The sequence below is a fragment of the Lathyrus oleraceus genome, chromosome 3 (assembly GCF_024323335.1).
Source record: "Lathyrus oleraceus cultivar Zhongwan6 chromosome 3, CAAS_Psat_ZW6_1.0, whole genome shotgun sequence".
NCBI classification, from domain to species: domain Eukaryota; kingdom Viridiplantae; phylum Streptophyta; class Magnoliopsida; order Fabales; family Fabaceae; genus Lathyrus; species Lathyrus oleraceus.
Window position 1 is genome coordinate 278,875,856 of NC_066581.1, and position 27,633 is coordinate 278,903,488.

At 39.0% G+C, this 27,633-nt stretch overlaps 3 protein-coding genes across 3 annotated transcripts; all 3 read right to left on the reverse strand.

Moving 5' to 3' along the window:
* Positions 1-3,555: 3,555 nt before the first annotated feature.
* Positions 3,556-5,954, reverse strand: LOC127127017 (wall-associated receptor kinase-like 2). The gene is made up of 2 exons (XM_051056097.1): positions 4,923-5,954; positions 3,556-4,836 (listed from the first exon to the last, which is right to left on the reverse strand). The coding sequence occupies exons 1-2, from the start codon at positions 5,749-5,751 to the stop codon at positions 3,656-3,658; spliced, it is 2,010 nt and encodes a 669-aa protein (XP_050912054.1). The 5' UTR covers positions 5,752-5,954; the 3' UTR covers positions 3,556-3,655.
* A 6,465-nt stretch (positions 5,955-12,419) lies between these two features.
* LOC127130840 (uncharacterized mitochondrial protein AtMg00810-like) lies at positions 12,420-12,968 on the reverse strand. Its single transcript, XM_051059802.1, has 2 exons — positions 12,646-12,968; positions 12,420-12,552 (listed from the first exon to the last, which is right to left on the reverse strand). The coding sequence occupies exons 1-2, from the start codon at positions 12,966-12,968 to the stop codon at positions 12,420-12,422; spliced, it is 456 nt and encodes a 151-aa protein (XP_050915759.1).
* An 11,579-nt stretch (positions 12,969-24,547) lies between these two features.
* On the reverse strand, positions 24,548-27,215 carry LOC127127018 (wall-associated receptor kinase-like 2). Its single transcript, XM_051056098.1, has 2 exons — positions 26,297-27,215; positions 24,548-26,122 (listed from the first exon to the last, which is right to left on the reverse strand). Exons 1-2 carry the CDS (start codon positions 27,153-27,155, stop codon positions 24,936-24,938), a joined length of 2,046 nt encoding a protein of 681 aa, XP_050912055.1. The 5' UTR covers positions 27,156-27,215; the 3' UTR covers positions 24,548-24,935.
* Between the last annotated feature and the right edge of the window lie 418 nt (positions 27,216-27,633).

Genomic DNA, 27,633 nt, shown 5'->3' on the forward strand with positions numbered 1-27,633 from the left:
TCTGTAGAAATCCTCTGGCTACCAACCTTGCTTTATGTTTGCCAGTTGAACCATCTGGCTTTAACTTCTGCTTGAAAACCCATCTGACGCTGATGGCTTTCTTGTCTTTTGGAAGTTCTGTCAGCTTCCAAGTCTTGTTTCTCTCTATAGCATCAAGTTCTTCTTTCATGGCCTTCAGCCAGAGCTTCTGCTTAAGAGCCTCTTCTGTACTTATGGGTTCAGAGTCTACTAACATGGCACACTGAATAACTTCTCCTTCAGAGTCTACTTCAGTGTCTTGCAGCATGTCAAATTCTGCATATCTTCTGGGGATGTTTCTGATTCTTTGTGGTCTTTGAACTTGTTCAGAGTCTTGAGCTTCAGAGTTTCTAGCTTCAGATGGTTGACTTCCTCCAGAGCTTTGACCATCTTCAGGGCCTGGCATATTTCCAGAGTCTGAATTGCCACCAGAATCTGGATTATCATCAGAGTCACCTTCATCTTCTGAGTCTTCTCCAGAGTCAAAATCACTATCAGAATCAGAATCAACGTCAGAGTTTACTCCAACTTCAGAAATTCTTAACTCTGACCTTTCTTCAGAAGTTCTAACATCAGAATCAGATTGAGACTTATCCCAATTCCAAAATTCTGATTCCTTCACAATCACATCTCTGCTGAATTCAATTTTGTTGGTTTTTGAACAATAGAGCTTGTATGCACCTGTACTGTGGTACCCTATCAGAATCATCACTTTACTTCTATCATCCAGCTTCTGTCTTCTAGCTTCTGGAACATGTTTATAGCAAACAGAACCAAACACCTTCAGATGACTAACACTTTGCTTATCTCCAGTCCACTTCTGTATTGAAACTATTTCCTTCAACTTCTTCGTAGGACATCGGTTGAGTACATACGTTGCAGTGGCAACAGCTTCTCCCCAGAGCTTCTGAGGAAGCTTCTTCTCCTTTAGCATGCTTCTCACCATATCAAGCAAAGTGCGGTTTCTTCTTTCAGCAAGACCATTGTGTTGAGGGGTATAAGGAGCAGTAACCTCATGCTCAATTCCATTCTCTTCACAGAACTTCTGGAACTCTTTGGAGTTATACTCACCTCCACCGTCAATTCTAAGAATCTTCAACTTCTGACCACTCTGATTTTCAGCCTTCATTCTGAACTTCTTGAATTCATCAAACACCTCGTGTTTAAACTTAATAAGGGATACCCATGTCATACTTGTGAATTCATCAACAAATAACACAAAGTATTTATTCCCTCCAATCGATGCTACTGGAAATGGACCACACACATCAGAATGTACAACTCCCAAGGCATGTTTTGCTCTTGGAGAAGTTTCTGACGCAAATGGCAATCGTGGTTGTTTTCCTTCCATGCAAACTTTGCATGACTTTTCAGACTTCTTAATTGCAGGAATTCCATGTACCAACTTCTTTGAATTCAGATGTTTTAAGCTTCTGAAATTCAAATGACCAAATCTTCTGTGCCACAACTCACTCTCCTTCTCAGCACTTGTTGCACTAAGACATTCTGAGTCTGCAGTTTTGACATTCACCTTGAATGTTCTATTCCTTCCCTGTTCTGACTCCATAATCAACTTCTGATTGCAGTCATACAGCTTCAGAAGATTGTCCTTCATGGTAACTGAAAAACCTTTCTCAATTAATTGTCCCACACTCATCAGATTGCTTCTGATGCCAGGTACATACCACACGTTCTGAATCAATGCTGTTTTCCCATTGTTCAGAATCACTCTGACATTTTCCATACCTTCTGCATTAAGATATTTGTCATCAGCACATCTGATCTTTGTCCTCCTTTCAGAGTCAAAGTCAACTAGCCATTTCTTATTTCCAGTAAGATGATTTGAACAGCCAGTGTCCATATACCACCAGTTTATCAGATCCATATCATCAGATTCAGAGGCCATCAATAGCACAGATTCGTCATCAGAACTTCTGGCTATATTTGCTTCTTCTGATTTTCTCTCCTTGTTTGACCAACAGTCTCTAGCAAAGTGACCAAACATCTTACAACAGTAACATTAGATCTTCTTCTTGTCATACTTCTCTTTTCCCTTTTGAGCATTCTTTTGTCTATCAGAGGTTGAGCTTTCTGACTTCTGACCACCATCAGATCTTCTCCTGGCTTCTGACTGCTTCTGATACCTCCTATCAGAAGTTGCTTTCAGAGCCTGCTGCTCTACTTCCCTTTCAGAAGTTCTCTCAGTCAAACGCAACTCTTGCGCTTCTAGACTGCTCTGCAGCTCTTCAATTCTCATGGTGCTCAGATCTTTGGAATGTTCTATTGCTACCACAATGTAATCAAATTGAGAGGTAAGGGATCTCAATACCTTCTCCATGATTGTTTCTTCAGAAAGAGTTTCTCCACACGCTTTCATCTCATTAGTGATCAGAATCACTCTGGAGATGTATTCAGAAACTTTCTCATTATTCTTCATGTTGAGATTCTCATATTGCTTTCTCAAGGACTGAAGCTTCACCTTCTTCACTGATGCGTCACCACCATAACATCTAATCAGTGTGTCACACGCAGCCTTTGATGTCGTTGAATCTGCAATCTTCTCAAACACATTTACATCAACACATTGATGAATGAAGAACAATGCTTTCTGATCCTTCTTCCTTACTTCCTTCTGCGCGTTTTTCTGTTCATCCGTCGCATCTGCTGCTACCGGAACATAACCATCAGTGACAAGATCTAGAACATCTTGAGCACCGAACAGTACACGCATTTGGATCATCCAACGATTCCAGTTTTTACCGTCAAATACTGGAAGTTTGGTGTTCATGTTGCCGTTTCCGTTCATCTTTCTACCTTGCACAGTACACTCAGATTTCTCACACAGTGTTTCCCAATCCACAGAATTAAAATTCTGATCAGATTTTGTTCAAGATTCAACACGAATCTAAGAATCAAAATCAAACACACAAGACCTCACGTTCACTCGTGTTTCCCGTGTTTCCCAATGAATCCGAACCGGAGCTCTAGATACCAATTGTTGGTGCAAAGGTAGAATGAATGATGAACAGAAATATTCTATTAAGAGAATGACGGCTACAAAACATGATAAAAGTTACAATGATTGTCACCCTATTTATAAGCTAAAACTAGAGTTACTAGAATAGGATAAAATACTAAAATACCCTTTAACAAACTTAGGGGCTAAGAAAATAGTACAACTAATAAATATGAATTACTTCTAATAATTATAATAGAAAATTTTTATTTTAAATTATGACATGTTCCTAAATAATATTTTTATTTTTTATTCAATGTTTTAAATCTTTTTATTTACCAGACTCTTTAACTCTAGTTGATTTGATTGAAAGAATTAAATCATGATCTACTACTAAAATATTATTTATTTTTATTTCTAAATCATTATGAGCTAGTAAAAAAGCTATTTATTTTTCAATTCTTTTTAATTATATAATTGTTTTTTCTATTTATTATCACACTCATTAGTCTATAATTTGTTGGAAGTTGGAGGACTTATCGGTGCACGGATGAAGGACCTGAATACAGTGAAGATATATGTGATGCAAGAATATGGAGTGCACTCATCTTGGACTAAGATTATTCTTAGCCATACACTGAAAATGAAGAACAGAGTATAATAAATGAATAATCTAGCATTTTAGAAGGATGTAGACTCCATTTGAGAGGATATTGAAAAGCTTTCCACTGTGGACTCCTGAAATATATCATTAGTTGAATGCTCAAAGAATTGTCCATCACTTGGTTTCTTCCCATCATCTTTGATACATACAAAACTTTGCACCTTCCTCAGTGCTTCTAATTCAGCTGAAACCTCTTTCATTGTTGGTCTTTTCTTACCATTAAGTCTCAAACACCTCATTGCAAGATTTGCAATACCAAGAATGTCATCTTTTCTTGCTTCCTTAAGCACTGTCTTGTCTACAACAAGAGAAAGTTGGTTGTCTTTCATCGCAGAAAGGAAATGCGCAGTCATATTTTGTCCCTCATCTTCATCATTGAATGTGATTGGCTTTCTACCCGTTATAATCTCTACAAGAACAACGCCGAAACTATATACATCACTCTTATCTGTAAATTGATTGGACTGGAAATATTCAGGGTCCATGTAGCCAAAAGTGCCTCCTACAGCCGTGGTTAAATGAGTCTTATCTAGTGGAATTGTTCTAGATGTTCCAAAATCAGACACTTTTGCACTATAGTTACTGTCTAGAAGTATGTTGGTTGGTTTGATGTCTCTGTGGAGGATTGGGATAGAAGCTGAAAAATGCATATATGCAACTGCTCCAGCAACTTCACATGCAATTCGAAGGCGAATTTCCCATGAAAGGGGTGATTCATTGTCTTTCCTATGTATATGCTGTGAGAGATTTCCGTTATTAATATATTCATAGACAAGTAATGGAGTTTCTGTCTCAAGACAACATCCTAGGAGTTTAACAATGTTTCTGTGGTTGATTTGAGATAAGATGACCACTTCATTAACAAAAGCTTCTACTTGGTTCCTGTCAAGCTGTTTCGACTTTTTAACTGCTACTATGGTTCCATCTGGTAACATTCCTTTGTACACCGTGCCATAACCACCCTGGCCGAGAAACCTACTCGGGCTGTAGTTATCGGTTGCTCTTTGAAGCTCCTCTCCTGTAAAAAGCTTTGCCATTTCTCCATTTCCGTAAGATGATAACTTCTCTTGTAACAAGTAGCCACCATTTTGTCTGAATAGCTTTTCCTTACGAATACTCGCTCTTCTTTTCTGTATATATTGATATAACTTGTAACCCACAAGAAACAAAACCAGAAAGGCCACGCCAATTCCAACCCCTGGAAACACACAATCAAAAACATTGCTATAAACCAAAATCTTAACAGAAATAGTTTTTATTTGCAAAAGGTTAATACGAAAGTACCTAATGCAGCAACCAATTTGGCAGGAAACTTTTGACCATGAGATTCATTACAGCTTCCGTCTGCAAGCCTTCCTTGAGAGCAAGTACAATAGAAACTATCAGGATCCTCTTTGCAACTCTTTCCTCTAAGAGGAACCAATATAGGTGTCAAGGCAAAAAGGATCACCCTTCTGTTTTCACTTGCTGACACTTGCAACTCATTTGCTTCTAGTATACTTTGTTCATCAACACCATATGCCTCTGCTATAGATTCAACAGTTTCACCATAGTCCACTGTGTAAACCAGCAAGGAGGTGATCCCTTTCGCCATCTGTTTTGTCGTAGGACAAGCACAAAGTACTGGAACTGTGAGCTCAGCACCAATTGCAATGTTTACAGAAGCATAGTAATTCTGACCCTTTAAAGCCTGACATGTTGTGAGGCTTTGGTAAGTTGCATTTACCAATTGAAAGTAGGTATCGGCTTTTTTGACAGTGTAAGGGGTGTTATGTTGGTAGATATTTCCAGAACATGAACAAAGGGTAGGGACAATGATTGTTTTATTGGAAGGAAGCTTGGTATCTCTTGAGATGTTGTTGATTGAAGCTATGGTTGATGCTTCAGATCCAAGAAGGTATGCCATAGTTATAGGATTGTCATAAGGAGGTTTGGACCTGAAAACTAAGAATGAATTGCATGACGATGACCTTTGAGGGGCATTACATAGGTATCCTTTTGGCGCTGAAGGGTTGTCTGAGCAATCAGTGACAGTGGTGTTAAGGTATAACTGTTGGCAGTTAACTGAGTATGGAAACAGAAATAAGAGAATGTAAAGGTAAGGAAACTCCATGAGTTTGATGAGTTGCACTTCAATTTTAAGGTGTAGTTTAAGTTCCAAGGCAATGATTCATTACCCTATGTTTTTCTTTAATCATGATTCATTGGAAATTATAATGATTTGTATGAGTCAAAGTTGCAATAACTTGAAAATGTTAGTAAAGTCATTATTGAATCCCTCTAAAAGTCAAGAGTGTGACACATTTCGTAGCAGAATTTTCTTGTTATTTCAATGTTCAAACCATATCCTTTAGGCTAAATATTCAGGTTTGAAATATGACTTATCTGATGCAGCAGCATATAGTACACAAAGGTGGCGTTGAACTACATACTGCTTCGGCTGCTGGCGCGTGGCAGGGAACTGATATCAGCAAAAACCACGTTTGAGCTGCTCTGTGGGAGGATATGGGTAACATATAACGTGCTTATTTTATTTCCTACTTATCTTCATGATGTGACATAAGTAAATATTCTAAATGGAGTTTCTAGTTTTTTAGGAAGATGTCATTATCTAGCTAATACTTTATCAACAGAAAATTATACCAATTTATAATGTTTGAGTTACGTTATATTAGATTTTATTAGATTTAATTCATATTTAAATTGTATTATTTTCTTAGCCCCTAAGTTTGTTAGAGGGTATTTTAGTATTTTATCCTATTATAGTAACCCTAGTTTTAGCTTATAAATAGGGTGTCAATCATTGTAACTTTTAATCCTTTTTTGTAGCCGTCATTCTCTTAATAGAATATTCATCTTTTATTCTACCTTTGCACCAACAATTGGTATCTAGAGCTCCGGTTCGGATTCATTGGGAAACACGGGAAACACGAGTGAACGTGAGGTCTTGTGTGTTTGATTTTGATTCTTAGATTCGTGTTGAATTTTGAACAAAATCTGATCAGAATTTTAATTCTGTGGGTTGGGAAACACTGTGTGAGAAATCTGAGTGTACTGTGCAAGGTAGAAAGATGAACGGAAACGGCAACATGAACACCAAACTTCCAGTATTTGACGGCAAAAACTGGAATCGTTGGATGATCCAAATGCGTGTACTGTTCGGTGCTCAAGATGTTCTAGATCTTGTCACTGATGGTTATGTTCAGGTAGCAGCAGATGCGACGGATGAACAGAAAAACGCGCAGAAGGAAGTAAGGAAGAAGGATCAGAAAGCATTGTTCTTCATTCATCAATGTGTTGATGTAAATGTGTTTGAGAAGATTGCAGATTCAACGACAGCAAAGGCTGCGTGGGACACACTGGTTAGATGTTATGGTGGTGACGCGTCAGTGAAGAAGGTGAAGCTTCAGTCCTTGAGAAAGCAATATGAGAATCTCAACATGAAGAATAATGAGAAAGTTTCTGAATACATCTCCAGAGTGATTCTGATCACTAATGAGATGAAAGCGTGTGGAGAAACTCTTTCTGAAGAAACAATCATGGAGAAGGTATTGAGATCCCTTACCTCTCAATTTGATTACATTGTGGTAGCAATAGAACATTCCAAAGATCTGAGCACCATGAGAATTGAAGAGCTGCAGAGCAGTCTAGAAGCGCAAGAGTTGCGTTTGACTGAGAGAACTTCTGAAAGGGAAATAGAGCAACAGGCTCTGAAAGCAACTTCTGATAGGAGGTATCAGAAGCAGTCAGAAGCCAGGAGAAGATCTGATGGTGGTCAGAAGTCAGAAAGCTCAACCTCTGATAGACAAAAGAATGCTCAGAAGGGAAAAGAGAAGTATGACAAGAAGAAAATCCAATGTTACTGCTGTAAGAAGTTTGGTCACTTTGCTAGAGATTGTTGGTCAAACAAGGAGAGAAAATCAGAAGAAGCAAATATAGCCAGAAGTTCTGATGACGAATCTGTGCTATTGATGGCCTCTGAATCTGATAATATGGATCTGATAGACTGGTGGTATATGGACACTGGCTGTTCAAATCATCTTACTGGAAACAAGAAATGGCTGGTTGACTTTGACTCTGAAAAGAGGACAAAGATCAGATGTGCTGATGACAAATATCTTAATGCAGAAGGTATGGGAAATGTCAGAGTGACTCTGAACAATGGGAAAACAGCATTGATTCAGAACGTGTGGTATGTACCTGGCATCAGAAGCAATCTGATGAGTGTGGGACAATTAATTGAGAAAGGTTTTTCAGTTACCATGAAGGACAATCTTCTGAAGCTGTATGACTGCAATCAGAAGTTGATTATGGAGTCAGAACAGGGAAGGAATAGAACATTCAAGGTGAATGTCAGAACTGCAGACTCAGAATGTCTTAGTGCAACAAGTGCTGAGAAGGAGAGTGAGCTGTGGCACAGAAGATTTGGTCATTTGAATTTCAGAAGCTTAAAACATCTGAATTCAAAGAAGTTGGTACATGGAATTCCTGCAATTAAGAAGCCTGAAAAGTCATGCAAAGTTTGCATGGAAGGAAAACAACCACGATTGCCATTTGCGTCAGAAACTGCTCCAAGAGCAAAACATGCCTTGGGAGTTGTACATTCTGATGTGTGTGGTCCATTTCCAGTAGCATCGATTGGAGGGAATAAATACTTTGTGTTATTTGTTGATGAATTCACAAGAATGACATGGGTATCCCTTATTAAGTTTAAACACGAGGTGTTTGATGAATTCAAGAAGTTCAGAATGAAGGCTGAGAATCAGAGTGGTCAGAAGTTGAAGATTCTTAGAACTGACGGTGGAGGTGAGTATAACTCCAAAGAGTTCCAGAAGTTCTGTGAGGAGAATGGAATTGAGCATGAGGTTACTGCTCCTTATACCCCTCAACACAATGGTCTTGCTGAAAGAAGAAACCGCACTTTGCTTGATATGGTGAGAAGCATGCTAAAGGAGAAGAAGCTTCCTCAGAAGCTCTGGGGAGAAGCTGTTGCCACTGCAACGTATGTACTCAACCGATGTCCTACGAAGAAGTTGAAGGAAATAGTTCCAATACAGAAGTGGACTGGAGATAAGCAAAGTGTTAGTCATCTGAAGGTGTTTGGTTCTGTTTGCTATAAACATGTTCCAGAAGCCAGAAGACAGAAGCTGGATGATAGAAGCAAAGTGATGATTCTGATAGGGTACCACAGTACAGGTGCATACAAGCTCTATTGTCCAGAAACCAATAAAATTGAATTCAGCAGAGATGTGATTGTGAAGGAATCAGAAGTTTGGAATTGGGAAAAGTCTCAATCTGATTCTGATGTTAGAACTTCTGAAGAAAGGTCAGAGTTCAGAATTTCTGAGGTTGGAGTAAACTCTGACGTTGATTCTGACTCTGATAGTGATCCAGAATCTGATGTTCCAGACTCTGATGTTCCAGACTCTGATGTTTCAGACTCTGATGATCCAGATTCTGATGACCCAGACTCTGATGGTAATCCAGATTCTAGTGGCAATTCAGACTCTGGAAATATGCCAGCCCCTGAAGATGGTCAAAGCTCTGGAGGAAGTCAACCATCTGAAGGTAGAAACTCTGAAGTTGAAGACTCTGAACAAGTTCAGAGACCACAAAGAGTCAGAAACATCCCCAGAAGATATGCAGAATTTGACATGCTGCAAGACACTGAAGTAGACTCTGAAGGAGAAGTTATTCAGTGTGCCATGTTAGTAGACTCTGAACCCATAAGTACAGAAGAGGCTCTTAAGCAGAAGCTCTGGCTGAAGGCCATGAAAGAAGAACTTGATGCTATAGAGAGGAACAAGACTTGGAAGCTAACAGAACTTCCAAAAGACAAGAAAGCCATCAGCGTCAGATGGGTTTTCAAGCAGAAGTTAAAGCCAGATGGTTCAATTGGCAAACATAAAGCAAGGTTGGTAGCCAGAGGATTTCTACAGAAACCTGGGCTGGATTACTCTGAAGTGTTTGCACCTGTAGCAAGACATGAAACAATCAGAATGGTGATTGCAATAGCTGCTAACAGGAATTGGCCTCTGATGCATTTAGATGTAAAATCTGCATTTCTGAACGGTCCATTAGAAGAAGAAGTTTACGTGTCACAACCTCCTGGATTTGTGAAAAAGAATCAGGAAGGGATGGTGTACAGATTATACAAAGCTCTATATGGATTGAAACAAGCGCCCAGAGCTTGGAATAAGAAGATTGATTCTTTTTTCAAGAAGCAAGGCTTTCAGAAATGTGAGATGGAGTACGGTGTCTATGTTCAGCATACTTCTGAAGGAAATATGACTCTGGTATGTTTATATGTTGATGATATACTGCTGACTGGAAGTTCTGAACAGGAGATAGCCAAGTTCAAGAAAGTTCTGATGAATGAATTCGAAATGACTGATCTAGGCAAAATGACATACTTTCTAGGGATGGAGTTCAGATACTCTGAGAAAGGTATTATTTTGCATCAGCTCAAGTATGAATTAGAACTTCTGAAGAGATTTGAACTGAAGAATTGTAAGATTGCTGTCACACCTTCTGATACAAATCAGAAGCTGGACTCTGACTCTGATGGAAAGGATGTGGACGCTACAATCTTCAAACAGTTGGTTGGTTCTCTGAGGTATTTGTGCAATACCAGACCTGATATTTGTTATTCAGTTGGGATGATTAGTAGGTTCATGAGTAAACCTAAGTGGTCCCATTACCAAGCTGCAGTCAGGATTCTGAGGTATATCAAGGGAACTCTGAAGTATGGAGTATTATTTCCCTCTGGAAGAAAGGATGAGTCAGAACTTCTGAGTTATTCAGATTCTGATTGGTGTGGAGACAGAGTTGACAGAAGAAGTACGTCTGGGTACTTATTCAAATTTCTGGGAGGTCCCATTTCTTGGTGTTCCAAGAAGCAACCTGTTGTGGCGCTGTCAACTTGTGAAGCTGAATACATTGCAGGTGCTGTTACTGCATGCCAAGCTGTGTGGATTCTGAATCTATTGCAGGATCTGAAGATTAAAGTAAACAAACCTCTGAAGCTGATGATTGACAACAAGTCTGCAATCAATCTTGCCAGAAACCCAGTGTTGCATGGGAGAAGCAAGCACATTGAGACCAAATATCATTTTCTGAGACATCAAGTTCAGAGGGGAGTGTTAGAAGTTGTACACTGTAGCACTCAGAAGCAGTTGGCAGATGTTCTGACGAAAGCTATCAAGACTGACCAATTTCTCAGATTAAGGGATGGAATTGGTGTTATAAGTTTTGATGGAATATGAATTAAGGGATGGTATTAGATTTTATTAGATTTAATTCATATTTAAATTGTATTATTTTCTTAGCCCCTAAGTTTGTTAGAGGGTATTTTAGTATTTTATCCTATTATAGTAACCCTAGTTTTAGCTTATAAATAGGGTGTCAATCATTGTAACTTTTAATCCTTTTTTGTAGCCGTCATTCTCTTAATAGAATATTCATCTTTTATTCTACCTTTGCACCAACACGTTACGCATTCAAATTCTCTGCGGCTGCTATGTAGTGTGTACTATAGTTTCAAGTGTATATTTGAGCTTAAATTTTGAAGAGAATAAAACAGTCACTTTTAAAATATTATTATAACCTCCGTCTCCTTCAACCTTCTTCCAAACCACAACACCACCGTTTAACCGCGGATCCACGCACACAAACAACAACTTCACACCTTCTGATCGACACTTCGGTAACCTCATAAAAAGCCTCACCTCCTCCTTCGAATCCACTCTTCCCTCTTCATCTCTCTGTTAACATTCCAAAACCCTCGCCGGAAACCTTATTCCACTACCCACTCCAAATGACCGGCCACCGTACCGGATACATCACCCATATCAAATTGTACCACAACCGAACCTTGTTCTGTACAAAAGCTCAACACCACACAACATCACCAAAAACGTAAATGGAAAATGAGGAACCGAGAACCAATATCTGTTGATATCTCATGTCGATTTCGCACAGTTTTTTTGTTGATTTCAGAACTGTACCCACCTCACAAATGTAGATTAAGGAGTGATCTCGGTAAATCACATTGTGGATGTTGATTTGAAAAGAAACCCACGCCTTGTTTGAAGAGTGTTTTGTTTCTGAACTAAGTTTGTGGAAGTTTGCTGCTATTGTTGTTAGTAGAATAGAATGGGTGCACCATTAGCGTGCAATAAGAATTTAATGGAAAACACCTAACAGTAGTATTGGGAATGACTTGTTTATTTAACGTGAAATGCTTTAAAATAAATAGGAACAAAATGAACGTGCACAAATAAACTACAATCCACTTCTAACTAAAAATAAGGAAACAAATTTGACTAAATCAATTCAACAAACTATCCTAAAAATTAGGACTCTTATTGGACTAAAGACTTATCATTTCCTTCCTTGAACTAGATTGCATTTGCAGCTAGTTAACATGTATAGTTCACACATTCCAAGCCTCCTTCTTAGCTTCCGAAATAGCTCCAATTTAAGCGGTTTGGTGAAAATATCGACTATCTGCTGCCTTGTACCACAAAACTGAAGCTGCACAACTCCATCATTCACTATCTCTCGTAAGAAATGGTAGCGCACATTAATGTGCTTGCTCCTGCCGTGCATCACTGGATTCCTCGCCAATTTAATTGTTGAGCTATTGTCACAAAAGATAACAATACTCTCAATGCCCATGTAGTCAATCTTCTTTAGCACATGTTGCATCCATATTGCTTGACAACTACTTCCTGCAGCTGCAATGAATTCAACTTCGGTTGTGCTTAGTGTTACGATCAGCTATTTTCGAGAAGACCAAGTCACAACTGCTCCACTTAGCATAAAAACATAGCCTGAGATGCTTCTTCTATCTTCCACTGATCCGACATAATCGCTGCCAGTAAAACCAATCAACTCATGACTTCCTCCCCTTCTGTAAAGAATGCCAAACGTTGTTGTACCTTACAAGTAACGTAGACATCTCTTGCCCGTCGAATGATGAACTTCTGTAGGCCTTGACATATACCTGCTTAATAAGCTTAATGCATACATTATATCCGGTCTCGTAGCGGTCAAGTACATCATGCTCCCAATCAGCTGCTTGAAGAATGAACCATCCATCTCAATACCATTTTCATCTTTGGAGATTTTGAATCCTGGAACCATTGGATTTTCAACAGAATTGCTATGCTCCATTCCAAAACGCCTCAATACTTCCATCACGTACTTCGCATGACTGATGAATATACCATCATCAAACTGAACTACCTCAATACCAAGAAAATACTTCATCTTACCCAAGTCCGTCATATCAAATTCCTTCATCATGGACTCTTTGAATTCAACCATCATATTCTCATCATTTTCGGTATAAATTAAATCATCAACATACCAGCTAATGATTAAATGTTTACCTTATTTGTTGACTTTGGTAAACAAAGTTTACTCGCTGTCCTCCTTCCCAAAACCTTCCTTTCTGAAATATGATTCAATCCGGCTGAACCATGCTCGTGGTGCCTGCTTGAGTCAACAAAGCTTTGTTGAGCTTGTACACCTTATGTTCCTCATTCTTTATTTCATAACCTCTTGGCTGTTCCACCTACACATTCTCAGTTAACTTCCCGTGAAGGAAAGCTGATTTCACGTCCAGCTGAAACACACACCATCTTCTTTGTGATGCAAGTGCTAAAATCATTCAAATTGTGTCCATGCGAGTTACGGGAGCATATACTTCTTCATAATCAACTCCGTATTCCTGAGCATACCCTTTTGTGACCAAGCGAGCCTTGTGTTTATCCACTTCTCCGAGCTCATTCAATTTTGTTTTGTACACCCATTTGACTCCTATTCTTTTAGCTCCTTTAGGCAGCTCAATAAGATCCCATGTTTCATTCTTCCCAATTGATCTCATTTCAGAATCCATGGTTGTTCTCCATTTCTCCTCCTTTACTGCTTTGTCAAACGAAATTGGATCAGAATGGACATCACTAGCAAACAAGGCTAAGTGAGTTTGTACCTCTTCCCCTTCATCTGAAAGACCATCACCAAAGACAAAATCATTCAAATATGTTGGTGCTCTTCTAACTCGGGGTGTCATCGGAGGAGTCGTTTCATCTTCTTCATTGCCATCACTGGATTTGTCCCTCACCGGAGAAGCTACGTTTTCTTCTTCACTACCATCGTCGGAATCCTCCACCTCTTCACCGTTGCCATCTTCCCATTCCAGATCAAACCTTATGTCAACTTCAAAGCTCCTTTCCCAGTTCCATTGTTCTTTTTCTTTGAAGATGACATCCCGACTAATTATAATCCTCTTAGAGATAGGATTATATAGCCGATATGCCTTTGATTCTTTGCTTACCCCTAAAAGAACACAACAATGGCTCTTATCCTCAAGCTTTGTTCTCCGAGCATCCGGTACATGAGCATGTGCTATACAACCAAAGACTCTCAAGTGCTCGATTGAAGGTTTCACCCCACACCTGTAACACCCCAATTAAAATAAGATAATTATTTAATTTAAATTAATATTTTTTTTATTAATTTAATTGAATAATTGGAATTTGGGATTATTATTACTATTATTTTGGAATAATAATTATTGGGATAATTATTTATTGGAAAATATATATAAGTTGGAATTAAGGAAAAAGTCCCATTTTGGAGTAAAAAGGTTTTTACGTGAAAAACAGAGAAGCGATCGTGAAAGAGGAAAAGGGCAAAGGCAGAGCAAGAGGAAGAAGGTTGGAGAAGAGAAGAGCTTGAAGCTTGAGATTTGCCGGATTAACTCAGGTAAGGGGGGTTTATCATCGGTTAAAGGGTATTATATGATAATATGTACTGGGTAGTGATAACCATTGTTTTATCTCGGATTGGATTGTTGTATGATGAATTTGTGAGCCAGTGGATGAATGAAATTAGATGATAATTGAAAGGGAATTCGTAGAAATTTAACATCTATGCACATAACAGCCAGTGGATGAATGAAATTAGATGATAATTGAAAGGGAATTCGTAGAAATTTAACATCTATGCACATAACAGCCAAATGACGTTCGCCATTATGCCTTCGGCGTTCGCCGTTTGGGTTTTTTTCAGAATAAGAGCGTTTAACGCTAATGGCGTTCGCCATTAGCCTAATGGCGTTCGCCATATCAGTTTGACAGACAGTTTTTCCAGAATGAGAGCGTGTAACGCTAATGGCGTTCGCCATTAGCCTAATGGCGTTCGCCATATCAGTTTGAAGGGCAGATTTCGCGTTTTAAACTCCCAGATGTGATATCGTGGTAATGTTGTTGTTGTTTTGTTGGGTCTTGAGTAGTATAGGCATTAGTAGAGTGTGCTAATACTGTTTTTGATTATGTGGCATGATATGATATGCTTATGTGATAATATACTGATGATGTGTGATGGTATGCATGATGCTGTGAATGTATCAGTTATGTGTGCACTTGTGAATAGACTGTTTTATGGCTTAGAGTGTGAGCATATGTCTATTCTTGAATTGTTGTTGATGATGTAGCATGGCTAGGTGATTAGCATGCATATTGTGGCCTTTATGGTGGTAGCTAATTCCCATTGTGAGGAATTAGTGAGTTAGTCATTATGGATTGTTGTCGATGTTTGCATGCTAGGTGAATTAGCGTGCATAGCATAGCCCTTGAGGGGTGGTAGCTAATTCCCGTGGTGAGGAATTAGTGAGTGAGTCACTAGGTCTCAAATGAGTGGGACTAGTTGGACTTGGTAGCCGTGCCTGGATTTGGACGGTGAGGTGAACTATATGTTCACAAATAGTCGGTACCGCATGCATGGAGTCTCATTGCATAATATGTGTATGGCGTATAATATGAATGGATGTATTCCAATATTATACGTGTGTTTGTATTGATATTGAGTATGAATATGAGTTGTATTGGTATTGAATATGATGTTTGAATTGATACCGCCGTTATTGAGTGTGTAGTCTGGTTAGAGTGATTTGATGCGTTAGTTACTTAACATTACATAATGTTGTATAATGCTTATTATATTGATTGAGGAACTCACCCTTACACCTATTTTTCAGGTAACGAGCAGTGAGTTGAATAGGAGCTAGTGCTTGGAGTCTAGTGTAGTCTCCTAGTGGGTCATGCTCTGATAGATGTAACATCGGGAAGGGATGTTTGAATATTTTATTGATTGGTTGTGAACCATTTTGCATGTAATATGTTACATGATGTGAATAATTGAATTGATTTTATCCGCTGCGTATTATGCAGATACTTTATAATTTGGATTAAATAAATGAGCATGACAGGATATTCTGATGATGGTTGTGAAATGATTGTGTGACACCCTTCGGGGCATAATTACTCTGATTGATATGTTGCTATTTTAATTGAAATATTTGGGGTATTTTAGAAGGGTGTTACATTAGTGGTATCAGAGCATAGTCGGTCGAGTCGAGTCGTAATTATTCTGTTTCCCCTGTACGTGATAGGTGTTGTGTAACCCTATCAGTACTTATTGTTTTATCTTGTTGGGTTCTCAGAATAGAGATGGCTGGAAGAGGTAGAGACGATGCTGCGATTGCTGAGGCTCTGGGTATGCTAGCTGGAGTACTTGGAGGAAATCTGAATGTTGTGGGACTGGGAGCTGCTCGTCAACTGAGTGAGTTCCAGAAGAACAATCCTCCAATGTTCAAGGGAGCATACGATCCAGATGGTGCTCAGAAGTGGTTGAAGGAGATCGAGAGGATCTTCCGAGTGACTGAGTGTGCCGATAACCAGAAGGTCAGGTTCGGTACGCATATGCTGTCAGAGGAAGCAGACGATTGGTGGGTTGCTGCCCGCACTGAGTTGGAAGCTGCTGAGAGTGCTGAGATCACTTGGGCGGTGTTCAGAGAGAGATTCCTGAGGAAGTACTTTCCGGAGGATGTCAGAGGAAAGAAAGAGATAGAGTTCTTAGAATTGAAGCAGGGCAACCGGTCTGTTACTGAGTATGCTGCTAAGTTCATAGAGTTGTCGAAGTATTACACTCCCTATGATGAGGCAGTAGCAGATGGGTCAGAGTTGTTTATGCTGTTAGCGACTTTGGAGGCTAAAGATAAACTGGTGATTGGCGATCTAGCGGTGGTGTGTGATTTTCCTGATGTGTTTCCGGAAGAAGTGAATGAATTACCGCCAGAGCGTGAAGTTGAGTTCTCGATTGATTTGGTACCTGGTACTAGGCCGATATCGATGGCTCCGTACCGTATGTCTGTTGTTGAGTTAACGGAGTTGAAGAGTCAGTTGGAAGATCTGTTGGATAAGAAATTTATTCGTCCGAGTGTGTCACCGTGGGGTGCACCAGTGTTATTGGTTAAGAAAAAAGAAGGTACTATGAGGTTGTGTGTGGACTACAGACAACTGAATAAAGTGACGATCAAGAATCGGTATCCTTTGCCGAGAATTGATGATTTGATGGATCAGTTGGTTGGTGCAAGTGTGTTCAGCAAGATAGATTTGAGATCTGGGTATCATCAGATACGTGTGAAGACTGAGGATATTCAGAAGACTGCTTTCAGAACAAGGTATGGACATTATGAGTATTCTGTAATGCCTTTTGGTGTGACTAATGCGCCTGGAGTATTTATGGAGTATATGAATAGGATTTTCCATCCGTGCCTAGATAAGTTTGTTGTGGTGTTTATTGATGACATTTTGGTATATTCGAAATCTGAAGAAGAGCATGCTGAGCATTTGAGAGTGGTTTTAGGAGTTCTGCGAGAAAAGAAGTTATTTGCTAAACTGTCAAAGTGTGAATTTTGGTTAGAAGAGGTTAGTTTTCTTGGTCATGTGATTTCAAGAGGCGGTGTTGCTGTTGATCCTTCTAAGATAGAAGCGGTATCTAAGTGGGAAGCTCCGAAGTCAGTTTTTGAGATAAGGAGTTTTCTTGGTTTGGCTGGTTATTATAGGAAGTTCATTGAGGGATTTTCTAAGTTGGCGTTACCGTTGACAATGTTGACTAGAAAGGGGCAAGCGTTTGTTTGGGACTCAAATGTGAAGAAGGTTTCCAAGAGTTAAAGAGAAGGTTGACTACTGCTCCTATTCTGATATTACCGAGTCCGTCGGAACCATTGAGGTTTCTGTGATGCGTCATTGTTGGGTTTGGGTGGTGTGTTGATGCAGAATAAGCAGGTTATAGCTTATGCTTCGAGACAGCTGAGGGTTCATGAAAGGAACTATCCGACACATGATTTAGAGTTGGCAGCTGTGGTATTTGTTCTGAAGTTATGGAGGCATTATTTGTATGGATCAAGATTTGAGGTTTTCAGTGACCATAAAAGTTTAAAGTATTTGTTTGATCAGAAAGAGCTGAATATGAGACAGAGGAGATGGTTAGAATTTCTGAAGGATTATGATTTTGGTTTGAATTACCATCCGGGTAAAGCAAACGTAGTGGCTGATGCACTGAGTCGGAAATCATTGCACATGTCTATGTTAATGGTTAAGGAATTGGATTTAATTGAGCAGTTTAGAGACTTGAGTTTGGTGTGTGAGAGTACTCACAATAGTGTTAAATTGGGAATGTTGAAGTTAACGAGTGGTATTCTGGATGAGATTAGAGAGGGTCAGAAATCCGATGTGCTTTTGGTTGATAAGTTGACTCTAGTGAATCAAGGTCAAGGTGGTGAATTCAGAGTTGACGAGAATGGTGTTTTGAGATTTGGTAATCGGGTGTGCGTTCCGGATGTCACAGAACTTAAGAAGAGTATTCTTGAGGAAGGACATCGTAGTGGTTTGAGTATTCATCCTGGAGCTACGAAGATGTATCATGATTTGAAAAAGTTATTTTGGTGGCCGGGAATGAAAAGAGAAATTGCGAGTTTTGTTTATTCTTGTTTGACTTGTCAGAAGTCAAAGATTGAGCATCAGAAGCCGTCTGGGCTAATGCAACCGTTGGCTATTCCAGAGTGGAAGTGGGATAGTATCAGTATGGATTTTGTTTCTGGTTTACCGAGGACAACTAAGAATTTTGAAGCCATTTGGGTGATTGTTGATAGATTGACAAATCGGCTCATTTCATTCCGATCAGAATGGATTATCCGTTAGAGAGATTAGCCGAGTTGTATATTGAGAAGATTGTAAGTTTACATGGTATTCCGTCGAGTATTGTTTCGGACAGAGATCCTAGATTTACATCGAAGTTCTGGGAAGGTTTGCAGAGGGCTTTGGGAACTAAGCTGAGATTGAGTTCTGCATATCATCCGCAGACTGATGGTCAGACTGAGAGGACGATTCAGTCGCTAGAGGATCTTTTGAGAGCTTGTGTTTTGGAAAAGGGAGGTGCTTGGGATTGTTATTTACCGTTGATTGAGTTTACCTACAACAATAGTTTTCATTCGAGTATTGGTATGGCACCGTTTGAAGCTTTGTATGGTAGGAGATGTCGGACACCTTTATGTTGGTATGAGTCCGGTGAGAGTGCTGTGGTTGGACCGGAGATTGTTCAACAAACTACAGACAAGATTAAGATGATTCAGGAGAAGATGAGAATTGCTCAGAGTCGACAGAAGAGTTATCATGATAAGAGGAGGAAGGCACTTGAGTTCCAAGAGGGAGATCATGTGTTTCTTCGTGTTACTCCGATAACTGGTGTTGGTCGAGCTTTGAAGTCAAAGAAGTTGACACCTCGATTTATTGGTCCCTATCAGATTTTAGAAAGGATAGGAGAGGTAGCCTATCGTATCGCTTTACCGCCGTCGCTTGCGAATTTGCATGATGTTTTTCATGTGTCTCAGTTGAGGAGATACATTCATGATCCGTCGCATGTAGTCCAAATAGATGATGTACAGGTGAGAGATGACCTGACTGTTGAAACATCACCTATGAGGATCGAGGATCGAGAGTTGAAGCAGTTGCGGGGTAAAGAGATTGCCTTGGTGAAGGTAGCTTGGGGAGGACCAGCAGGTGGCAATGTGACCTGGGAACTTGAGAGTCAGATGAAGGAGTCTTATCCGGAGTTATTTGCTTGAGGTATGTTTTCGAGGACGAAAACTCTTTTAGTGGGGGAGAGTTGTAACACCCCAATTAAAATAAGATAATTATTTAATTTAAATTAATATTTTTTTTATTAATTTAATTGAATAATTGGAATTTGGGATTATTATTACTATTATTTTGGAATAATAATTATTGGGATAATTATTTATTGGAAAATATATATAAGTTGGAATTAAGGAAAAAGTCCCATTTTGGAGTAAAAAGGTTTTTACGTGAAAAACAGAGAAGCGATCGTGAAAGAGGAAAAGGGCAAAGGCAGAGCAAGAGGAAGAAGGTTGGAGAAGAGAAGAGCTTGAAGCTTGAGATTTGCCGGATTAACTCAGGTAAGGGGGGTTTATCATCGGTTAAAGGGTATTATATGATAATATGTACTGGGTAGTGATAACCATTGTTTTATCTCGGATTGGATTGTTGTATGATGAATTTGTGAGCCAGTGGATGAATGAAATTAGATGATAATTGAAAGGGAATTCGTAGAAATTTAACATCTATGCACATAACAGCCAGTGGATGAATGAAATTAGATGATAATTGAAAGGGAATTCGTAGAAATTTAACATCTATGCACATAACAGCCAAATGACGTTCGCCATTATGCCTTCGGCGTTCGCCGTTTGGGTTTTTTTCAGAATAAGAGCGTTTAACGCTAATGGCGTTCGCCATTAGCCTAATGGCGTTCGCCATATCAGTTTGACAGACAGTTTTTCCAGAATGAGAGCGTGTAACGCTAATGGCGTTCGCCATTAGCCTAATGGCGTTCGCCATATCAGTTTGAAGGGCAGATTTCGCGTTTTAAACTCCCAGATGTGATATCGTGGTAATGTTGTTGTTGTTTTGTTGGGTCTTGAGTAGTATAGGCATTAGTAGAGTGTGCTAATACTGTTTTTGATTATGTGGCATGATATGATATGCTTATGTGATAATATACTGATGATGTGTGATGGTATGCATGATGCTGTGAATGTATCAGTTATGTGTGCACTTGTGAATAGACTGTTTTATGGCTTAGAGTGTGAGCATATGTCTATTCTTGAATTGTTGTTGATGATGTAGCATGGCTAGGTGATTAGCATGCATATTGTGGCCTTTATGGTGGTAGCTAATTCCCATTGTGAGGAATTAGTGAGTTAGTCATTATGGATTGTTGTCGATGTTTGCATGCTAGGTGAATTAGCGTGCATAGCATAGCCCTTGAGGGGTGGTAGCTAATTCCCGTGGTGAGGAATTAGTGAGTGAGTCACTAGGTCTCAAATGAGTGGGACTAGTTGGACTTGGTAGCCGTGCCTGGATTTGGACGGTGAGGTGAACTATATGTTCACAAATAGTCGGTACCGCATGCATGGAGTCTCATTGCATAATATGTGTATGGCGTATAATATGAATGGATGTATTCCAATATTATACGTGTGTTTGTATTGATATTGAGTATGAATATGAGTTGTATTGGTATTGAATATGATGTTTGAATTGATACCGCCGTTATTGAGTGTGTAGTCTGGTTAGAGTGATTTGATGCGTTAGTTACTTAACATTACATAATGTTGTATAATGCTTATTATATTGATTGAGGAACTCACCCTTACACCTATTTTTCAGGTAACGAGCAGTGAGTTGAATAGGAGCTAGTGCTTGGAGTCTAGTGTAGTCTCCTAGTGGGTCATGCTCTGATAGATGTAACATCGGGAAGGGATGTTTGAATATTTTATTGATTGGTTGTGAACCATTTTGCATGTAATATGTTACATGATGTGAATAATTGAATTGATTTTATCCGCTGCGTATTATGCAGATACTTTATAATTTGGATTAAATAAATGAGCATGACAGGATATTCTGATGATGGTTGTGAAATGATTGTGTGACACCCTTCGGGGCATAATTACTCTGATTGATATGTTGCTATTTTAATTGAGCATCCGGTACATGAGCATGTGCTATACAACCAAAGACTCTCAAGTGCTCGATTGAAGGTTTCACCCCACACCAAGCTTATTCTGGCATCATTTCTTTCACCGATGATGTCGGGCACCTATTAAGAACATAAAATGCTCAATTCACTGCTTCTGCCCAGAGTTTTCTTGGAACATTCTTCTCAACCAATAAGCTTCTCACCATATTCATCACAGTTCTATTTTTCCGCTCAGCAACTCCATTCTGCTGCGGTGTATATGCAGTAGTTAATTGCCTCTTGATCCCATTCGTTTCACAATATTCTTTGAACTCATTTGATGTGAATTCACCCCCACGATCTATTCTGAGACATTTAATGGGCAAACCAGCTTCTTTTTCGACAAGAGCTTTAAATAACTTAAAGTAAGTGAATGCATCCGACTTAAAATCAAGAAAATACACCCATGCCTTATTACTATGGTCATCAATGAAGCAAATAAAATACCTTTTGTTGCCCTCTGGAACTAGAGATATTGGGCCGCAAATATCAGCGTGAACGAGCTCCAACTTTGATAATGCTCTCCATGTGCTTTTTTTGGGATCACATCTCTATGTTGTTTCCCTTTCAAACAATCGTTGCACGTAATCTCACCCTCGGAAAAACTTGGCAAGCCTCTCACCATGCCTTTTGTTTGCAAAGTCTTCAATCCTTTATAGCTGAGATGACCGAATCTTCGATGCCATAAATGAGCCACGTTTTGAGTGATTACTTGGAGACACTCTTCATATCTTTCCTGTTTGACTAATCGAGTGTTCGATAGCAACTCAAACATTCGATTGGAAGCCATGGTGGTTTTGAAAATCAATCCCTTTGTGTGGTGATAAATCCGACACATATTTGACTGCATCAGTACAACCAAACTCCTTTCTTGCAGCTGCCCAACACTGAGAAGATTATTCTTCAACCCCAGTACATAATACACATCCCGTACAAGGTGATTCACTCCTTTTACGGTCAATCGAACACTTCCCTTTCCAACAACATTCATGCTTGCATAATTCCCCAATCTTACCACCTTGTTGAACCCCTTTTCTAAATCACAAAAGAGAGATGAATCGCCACATATATGATTGCTACATCCAGAGTCAATAAACCATACGTCGTCTCGATCACCTCCAAGCGTATCGGTATATGCCATTAACACCATCTCTTTCGATTCATCCAAATTTGCATAATTTGCTTGGTACACGTACTCAAAGTGTCCAAGCTTATGACATTTATAACACTCAACCGTATCTTTGCTCCAGTTTAGACAATCCCTACCTCTACCTTGTCCTCGGCCTCCTTTGAAAGCAACTTTTCCTCGTCCTCTTCCACCATAGCCTTCATGAGTCACTTTCAAAGCATATTCTTCTCCTCTATCTCCTTTGAATTTTTGCTCATGAACAAGCAGAGAACTTTGCAAGGCATCCACGGAGAGTTGATTTATGTCCTTGGCTTCCTCGATGGAACAAACAATGTAGTTCCATTTATCAGTAAGTGTTCTCAAAATCTTCTCAACGATCTTGACATCACTCACATCTTCCCCATAATTCCTCATGTCATTTGCAACCGTCATTACTCGACCAAAGTAATCATTTATCGATTCTCCCTGCTTCATTGCCAGAACCTCAAAGTCCCGGCGTAGACGATTGAGCTGAGCTCTCTTCACTCGAATATTACCTTGACACTTCATCTTCATAGAATCCCATAGCTGTTTGGATGTCTCCTTCTGTGTAGTCGTCTTCAGAATTGACTTGTCAAGTGACTGAAACAAGTAATTCTTAGCTTTCAAATCCTTCATCTTCATCTCCTCTAGGTTCTGTTTTTGCGTCGACGTCATCCCATCCATACTCGTAGGCTGGCTGTAGCCCGATTAGACAACAACCCAGTACTCCTTGGATCGAAGAAGATTCTCCATGACCATGCTCCAATGATCATAGTCACCGTCGAACTTTGGAATGGACGCTGAAACAAAATTTGCTTATGAACCCATCTTTCTCAAGTCACGCTCTGATGCCAGATTGTTAGATGCAATAAGAATTCAATAGAAAACAACTAACAGTCCTGCGAATGACTTGTTTATTCCTTGTGAAATGCTGTAAAATAAATAGGGAACAAAATGAACGTGCAGTAACAAACTACAACCCACTTTTAACTAGAAATAAGGAAACAATGACTAAATCAATTCAACAAACTATCCTAAAAACTAGGACTCTTATTTGACTAAAGACTTATCATAGAGATGCGGAAGAAATTGCGGAAAAGTGGACTATGGGAAGTATGAATTACACCGCAATCAGTAACGAACAACACCAAGCCTCTTTACAGCAGCATCTCCCTCTGACCAATGCCAACAACGTTGGTGTCAAATATTCTGTTTTGATTTTGGGTTTGTATTCTGATTGTGTTGCTGCTTTTTGATTTAAGGATTTAGTTAATGGAGAATTTTAACTTCTGTTTCTGATTTTGGTGTATAAAGAACGAGAAGCTGTGTTTTTCTGGACTTTCCTTTTGACCTTTTAAGAGAATTGCATGCTGAAAAATGGTTGTGTACAGTTTGTATATTTGAGTCTCGATTCAGTTTGTTGCATTCAATTTTTGAAAAATATTAAACTGATATATTAATCTTGGACTCATATATTGCTGCATTCAGTTTGTATATTAATCTTGGACTTGTATAATTTTGTAATTACTGTTACGTCTGTTTCGTTAATTTCTTGGTATTGCATAAATCAGATTTTAATGAGTGGTTTCGACATTTTATGTCGCTATGCTGCTAAAATCATCTATAGATTAATATGACATTTTCTCTGCATTATGATCCTTACTTACAACACTCCAATTCCACAGTCGCTATGTACAACATATTTATACAAATACAACTATTACAAACTGATTGGGATCCAAAATAAACAATTGCATAACAGAAAAATAACAACCAATTATACCATTTGATTACCGATTACAGTTGATAAGTGAATTAAGTTATATTAAGTGTTAACCGGTTAATGTCCGAGGTTAACCAATTAAAGCTTCAAAAATTTGTGTTTTCTAATATTTCAGAAGTGAGATTGACTTTGCTGTAACTGATTACATTTATGTGTTAATCGATTACAATACTTGAATTATCAACATCACTTTTAAAATTCATGTCATCTAATAAAAATTCATCACTCAGTCATGTCATACCATTAATTTAAAAATTATAGTATGATATGACGAGATACATGATAATGATGAATGATTCTAAATGTCCAGCAGCCAACTCGAGAATTAGTCTCATAGCAACCTAAAAGGTCGTGGGGATGATACCTTGAGGAGTTTGCGGTGGATTCGAAAGAAAAGTATCAGTCTGGCGTTTCAGAAGGACGTGGATTCTATTTGTGAGGAAAGTGAAATGCTTTCTCTGGATTCTTGGTCTGTTGTTTCATTGATTGTCTGCCCAAATGATCGTTCATCATCACTTGATGTTTCATCATGATCATGCTTGATTTGAAAGGAACTCTGTGCCTTTCTCAGTGTTTCTAATTCTGCTGAAACCTCTTTCATGGTTGGTCTTTTCTTATGATTAAGTCTCAAGCATCTGATTGCGAGATTTGAAATACTAAGAATGGTGTCTTTTCCTGCTTCCTTTTGCACTCTAGAATCTACAATTTGAGGAAGTTGGTTCTCCTTCATCACAGAAATGAATTGCGCAATCAAATTCTGACCATCGTCTTCATCGTAGAATGAAATCGGCTTTCTACCCGTTATAATCTCTACAAGAACAACACCGAAACTATATACATCACTCTTATCTGTAAATTGACTGGACTGGAAATATTCAGGGTCTATGTACCCAAAAGTTCCACCTACAAATGTGGTTAGGTGAGTCTTATCTAGTGGTATTGATCTTGATGTCCCGAAATCAGAAACTTTGGCACTATAGTTACTGTCTAAGAGTATGTTGGTTGGTTTGATGTCTCTATGGAAGATTGGAATAGAAGCTGAAAAATGCATATATGACACTGCTCCAGCAACTTCACAAGCAATTCTAAGGCGATTTTCCCATGAAAGGGATGACTCATGGTCTTTCCTATGTATATGTTGGGAAAGAGTTCCGTTCGGAATAAATTCGTAAACAAGTATCGGGGTTTCTGTCTCAAGACAACAACCTAAGAGTTTGACAATGTTCCTATGATTGATGTTTGATAAGATGACTACTTCATTGACAAAAGTTTCTATTTGGTTCCTTTCAAGTTCTTTTGACTTTTTAACTGCTACTATGGTTCCATCTGGTAACATTCCTTTGTACACCGTCCCGTAGCCACCCTGGCCGAGAAACCTACTTCGGTTATAGTTATCTGTCGCTCTTTGCAGCTCGTCCGCAGTAAAAAGCTTTGCCATTTCTCCATTTCCGTATGATGATAACTTCTCTTGTAACAAGTAGCCGCCGTTTTGCCCGAACAGCCTTTCCTTTCGGACTCTTTCTCTCTTTATCTTTATGCATTGATATAATTTGTAACCCAAGAGAAACAAACACAGAAAGCCTGTACCGATTCCAATACCTGCAAAAACACAGTTATTTTTCAAAATTCAGTTGGAAGCCGTGTCTAGCAACAAACATCTTTATGTGATTTCATGCATCCTTACTAACTAGCTATTCTAAAATGTATTTTTTTTAATTAAAAACTATATTATTTTAAAGTTTGTTCTTGAAGAGAGTTTAGACAAGTGTATACCTGAGGCAGCAACCAATTTTGCAGGGATTTTTTGACGATGAGATTCATCACAGAAGACACCCTTGGAGCTTCCATCCGCATGCAGTTCCTCAAAACATTTGCAATAGAATCTCTCTGGGTTCTCTTTACAACTCTTGCTTCTCAGAGGAACTACTATAGGCGTCGAAGCAAAGAGGATCACGGTGCTGTTTGCACTTTGTAGCACTGGCAACTCATTGGCCTCTCGCATGCTATGTTCATCTACACCATAAGCTTCCCCTATGGACTTAACTGTGTCACCGTAGTTCACCATGTGAACTAGCAAGGAGGTAACTCCTTTTTCCGTCAGGTTTGCGGTTGGACAAGCGCATAGTACTGGAACTGTAAGCTCAGCGCCAACCGCAATATTGACAGGAGCATAGTAATTCTGACCCATCAATGCCTGGCAGGTTGTAAGGCCTTGATAAGTTTCTTTTACCAACTCAAAGTAGGTGTCATTCTGCTTGACAGAGTAAGATGTGCTATGCTGGTAAATATTTCCAGCACATGAACAGAAGACTGGGACAATGGTTGATTTATTCGAAGGAATCTTCTCATTTATCGATATCTTGTTGATTGAGGCTATAGTAGAGGCTTCCGAGCCAAGAAGGTTGGCAATTCTTGCAGGGTTGTCATAGGGATGCTTTGACTTGAAAACTAAAAAGGAAGTGCATGACTTTTTAAGGCCATTGCAGAGGTATCCTTTTGGTACAGAAGGGTTGTTAGAGCAGTCAAAGACAGTGCTATTGAGGTATACTTGTTGGCAGTTGAGTGACTGAGGAAACATACTTAAGAACATGATAACTGTGAGATGAAGAATGTAGAAATAGTGAAGCTCCATGATTGATCAAGTCTGTTGAGAATACAACAAATGAGTTACACTTCAATTGTTTTCAGTGTTTTAAGAGCTAGTTTGGTTGTTTTCACGCGGCATTCTTTTTGTTTTATTCCATGACTTGGTATGAGGAATATTCAGCCAAAGTGGTTGGTTGAAATTGATTTATGATTTCCAAATATGAATGACCAGGACAGTTAATAATATTGAAATCCTAAAGAGTTTTAAAAGTAGAGTTTTGTTACTTACTGATAAAGTGATAAGTGTGACTTCAACCTCTAAGAGGCCCAATCATAAATTAAGACAAATTTAAATGTCTTCCTTAATCATGATTATTTCCTGCCAAGGATTATGCAGGGGCAAAGTGGGAAATAATAAGGCATGCTACTTACCACTCGTGATAGTCCAAAGAAAAATGTTACTAATAAACATTCCCTTAATCTGGCCAAGTTTGAAAAAAAGGGTAATATTAATACTTTGACTA

What these genes read in the sequence shown, in the direction of transcription:
- LOC127127017 (XM_051056097.1), bottom strand. Translation starts at nt 5,751, where the DNA reads ATGGAGTTTCCTTACCTTTACATTCTCTTATTTCTGTTTCCATACTCA. An exon ending in CAAATTGGTTGCTGCATTAG is followed by an intron (nt 4,837 to 4,922) that starts GTACTTTCGTAT and finishes GTGTGTTTCCAG; the next exon opens with GGGTTGGAATTGGCGTGGCC.
- LOC127130840 (XM_051059802.1), bottom strand. Translation starts at nt 12,968, where the DNA reads ATGGTTGAATTCAAAGAGTCCATGATGAAGGAATTTGATATGACGGAC. An exon ending in GCATTAAGCTTATTAAGCAG is followed by an intron (nt 12,553 to 12,645) that starts GTATATGTCAAG and finishes CATTCTTTACAG; the next exon opens with AAGGGGAGGAAGTCATGAGT.
- LOC127127018 (XM_051056098.1), bottom strand. Translation starts at nt 27,155, where the DNA reads ATGGAGCTTCACTATTTCTACATTCTTCATCTCACAGTTATCATGTTC. An exon ending in AAAATTGGTTGCTGCCTCAG is followed by an intron (nt 26,123 to 26,296) that starts GTATACACTTGT and finishes GTGTTTTTGCAG; the next exon opens with GTATTGGAATCGGTACAGGC.